This window comes from Pteropus alecto, unplaced genomic scaffold (genome assembly GCF_000325575.1).
Source record: "Pteropus alecto unplaced genomic scaffold, ASM32557v1 scaffold127, whole genome shotgun sequence".
NCBI lineage: Eukaryota > Metazoa > Chordata > Mammalia > Chiroptera > Pteropodidae > Pteropus > Pteropus alecto.
The window spans coordinates 432,482-436,072 of NW_006440646.1; the positions used below are offsets into that span (position 1 = coordinate 432,482).

The following is a 3,591-nucleotide window of genomic DNA, read 5'->3' on the forward strand; positions in this document are numbered from 1 at the left end:
CCAACATGAGGCTGACGTGGCTGGAGCGGTCCTGTTGTGACGTGTGCAAGGAGAAAACATCTCTTCCAGAGAGGAAGTGTGAAGGCCGCAGAAACCTTCCTCTGAAGCCACCTGCACCAAAAGGTTTTCCTGCAGGATTCGTTGCCTCATAATACGTCACATATCATGCGTAAGCCAATCATTGCAAAGGGGAGTCAACTGACCGTAATCAACCTAGACTAGTTAGGATTTTTCTCTGCGCCGATGATAGCGACCCCTTCCTGAAGGATGGGTTTCTCAACATAACAGGAGCTCTGTTAACAAATATGGCTGGTAGGGAGTCAACTTTTACAACTTACACCAGTGGTTCTGAAATTCCTCAAATTAGCCGTTGGACATAAGTGGGACGTTCTTGAGGCTTGCGGGTTTGTTTGTTTTTTTTAAATTTTTATTTAGCTTTTCTCTCCATGTGTTGGATTAACGCAGAACGAAATACTTCCACTGCAAAATCAGCGTCTGGTTTAGTGACGCACATGGAGGGCGCAATGCGGAATGTCTGAGGAGACAAAGGAAAATAGAGCGACAGTTGTCATAGAATAAAATATGACTAGGGAGACACCAAAACCTTGCTTTCATGACATTTCTTATATTTCCCCCACGGATTGGTCTCCTTTCTCTCTACTCATGCTGTACCCGGGCCATTTATCCCCCAGCCTCCTGAAAATCCTGGTACCATCTGGCTCTGCTGCTTTTCCTTTCGGTCATCTGCTCACCGCTTGGTCCTTCCCGTCTTCACTGAGGTCCTACGTACCTATCTACACTGCATTTCTGACGTCGCCGAGGGCGGCCTCCGTGTCTGTGTGTACGACACAACAAACTAGCATCTCAGTTTCCTGCTTGCCACAAATCCCTTGACCTTCACCTGTACCCCTCCGCATCCATTCGCCCCCAAGGCCAGCGCCATGAGCCTCCCCTTTGCTAGGAATAATTCGATTTCTGATTCCCGTTACATCTGCCCTTTTCACGAAAACTTCAGTCTCCTCGTCCCTCCGCTATCTATCGCCCCACTCAGATCTTTTTTTTTTTCTACTCAGCTCCGAGCACATGGTTGATTGAACTACTCTCTCACCTGCCCCCTCACTTGGCTTGCATTTCCACCCTTCTGCTTCTGCACCCACGCTCAGTGTCCCAGCCCTCACTGACGCGCCAACATAGGTAGCTGAGGAGTTTGAAAGAAAATCACACTGCTGTGCAGACTGACGCCACTAGGCATGCAGGGTCTCTAACTTCTGCTGATCCCCTAAAGTTTTCTTGTTCTCTGTCAGGTTCCTTCCTCGTTCTCAACCTTTATCGTTCTTCTCAATTTCCTCACTCAGCTCCCACGCCTCTCACTCTATTTCATAGATGATCTCGCCTCATGCTTCTCAGAGCTGTCAGGCGAGAGCTTTCCATAAACTTGTTTGCTCCCACATCCGTTCTTGCATCCTGGCCCAAAGGTTCAGAGAACGAGGTGTCTCTACTGTTCAACTCCAAGTTTTCCACCCGCGCCCGTCACTCTTGCTCCGGGAAACATCCCCGTGTTCTCTTGCATCTTCAGCATCTCCTCAGGCTTCAGCTCTCATAACCCAAATCCAAACCACAGGAAATAAGAATCTGGTGCCTCTCCCTGGTTCCTTCTAGCTACCATGCAAATCCCATGCTCTCCTTTCGTCCAAACTTACGAAAAAGACTGGTTGATGTTTATCGACCATCATTTTTTTCACTCTACCCTTCCTCTGTTCACATCTTAACCCACTGCAGTCTGGTTTCTGCCCCGATCCACCTCTGACACCACTATAGCTAGAGTTACAGTGACCTCCTAAGTGCAGAATCCAGTGGCATGTTTCCACCTGCCCTTCCCGGCCTTCTCGGCTGCATTGGGCCCTTCGGTCCCTTCCTCTTCCTGAACCTCCCCTCTCTCGCATCCACGATCCCACACTCTCCTAGCTCTTCTCATACCTCTCCATCCTTTGATTTGTCACCCCCTTGGCCTTTTTTCTTCTGCCTGCCCTTTAAATGCGGGCGTACAGGTTTCCAGCCTCATCTCACTGCTCTTTTCATCTAGACGTACTTCCCAGGAGATGTCCTCATGTCGCCACTTATCTGCCGATGACTCCCATATCGTAATCTTCACCTCGGTCCCTTCCTCTGAGCTGTCAGCTTGTTTATAGAAACATGTCCATAAAACCCTTAATTGGAGCCAAAGCCGAACTCTTCCTCGGCCTCCTTAAACCAAATCAGAGGTGAGGGACTCGTCCTTTGTTCTCCCTCATTCTTAACATCCAAGTTCTGTGCATTTATTTCCCTTCCGGAATTGTTCTCAGAATGTCTCCTCTATCATGACCACTACTGCTCACGTTCACACAGCTTCATCAGCCCCCACCTAGACTACCAGCCTCCGGTCTTGTCTCCTCAGGCTTATCCTCCTCAGAGGACAGACTCAGAAATCAGACTGAGTTTGGGTCCTAGTTCTGCCACTTAGAAGCCGTGTGACTTGGACAATGTACTTAACCTCTGTGTCTCTTTTTCTTCATTTGTAAAATAAGCATAATAATAGTACTAATCTCATAGGCTTGTTGAGAACATCAAATGAGTCAATACATGTGAAGCGTTTAGAACAAAGCCTGACAAGCAGTGAGGCTTATTATTCCCACTCACTACCTCAAGCAAAGTACTCCAAGCACACCAGTGTGTGTGTAGCTCTTTGCACCTTGCAATGGTTCTCCTTGTTCATTGAATGTTTATTTCATTGTTTAAGGCTCAGCTTAGCCAGATCTTATTTATCATAGCAGCCTTTGTATCCAGCATAGCAACTACCGCTTAGCGCTTAAGTGTCTGCCAAATTACTAAGGAACAAGTAAGCAAGTAAACGATTAATGTTTTATGTCCATAAATGGCACATTCTGGGATTTTTAATCATGACTTTGACTTGAACAGAAAGATATTTGTGACCAGAATGAGAAAAACCTCACCGAGCATGTCCTAGCAAAAGTACTCATTTCGGTTTTGTGTGGGTACGGTTTGGTTTGGGTTGGGAGAGCTTTAGGACTATTTGTTTACAGGTGGAGGAGAAGCTGAGGAAACGTTGCAGATTGGAGAGAACACAGTGATATTTGCCTGAGGAACAAGGTGGAGGGAGTGTCCAGGGTCAAAAGTGCAGAGTGGAAGATCTACAGCTGAACGGGAGCGACACCTCGTTCTTTGAAACTTCAGGAAAGGGGTAAGACATGGATATGGGAAACACACGCGTTGATATAAAGATCGTGCCTAATAGCTTCCATTTTCTCTGAGAACTACGAGGCAAGGGTGTGCACTGAAATAGAGAGTTACAGGAATGGAGGAGGGAAGAATGACTAACATTTAAAATGGGAATGAAAGATAACAAAGGACAAGAACAAATTAGAGGAAGAGCAGAAGTTACCCTAAGTCTTAAATCCGGGCTACGGAGCTATTCCTTGGTGAGGACCGTCTTGCTGTGCAAGGGATCAGGGGGCAGATTGCTTTACTACTGGCTGCAGTAGTAGCCCATGCCCACAGGGCAGGCCGACACCAGAGTCCTGACTGTGGAGCCTT

At 47.3% G+C, this 3,591-nt stretch overlaps 1 protein-coding gene across 2 annotated transcripts in view; it reads right to left on the bottom strand.

Moving 5' to 3' along the window:
• Positions 1 to 336: 336 nt before the first annotated feature.
• The window catches only part of AGXT2 (alanine--glyoxylate aminotransferase 2), a 37,116-nt gene continuing 33,861 nt past the window's right edge, over positions 337 to 3,591 (bottom strand). The window contains exon 14 of one of the 2 annotated variants that reach the window (XM_006917800.1): positions 337 to 535. In XM_006917800.1, coding sequence (XP_006917862.1) covers positions 428 to 535 — 108 coding nt within the window. In that variant the 3' untranslated portion in view covers positions 337 to 427. The remainder of the gene's footprint in view (positions 536 to 3,591) is intronic. The other variant, XM_015593961.1, reaches the window with a different exon arrangement.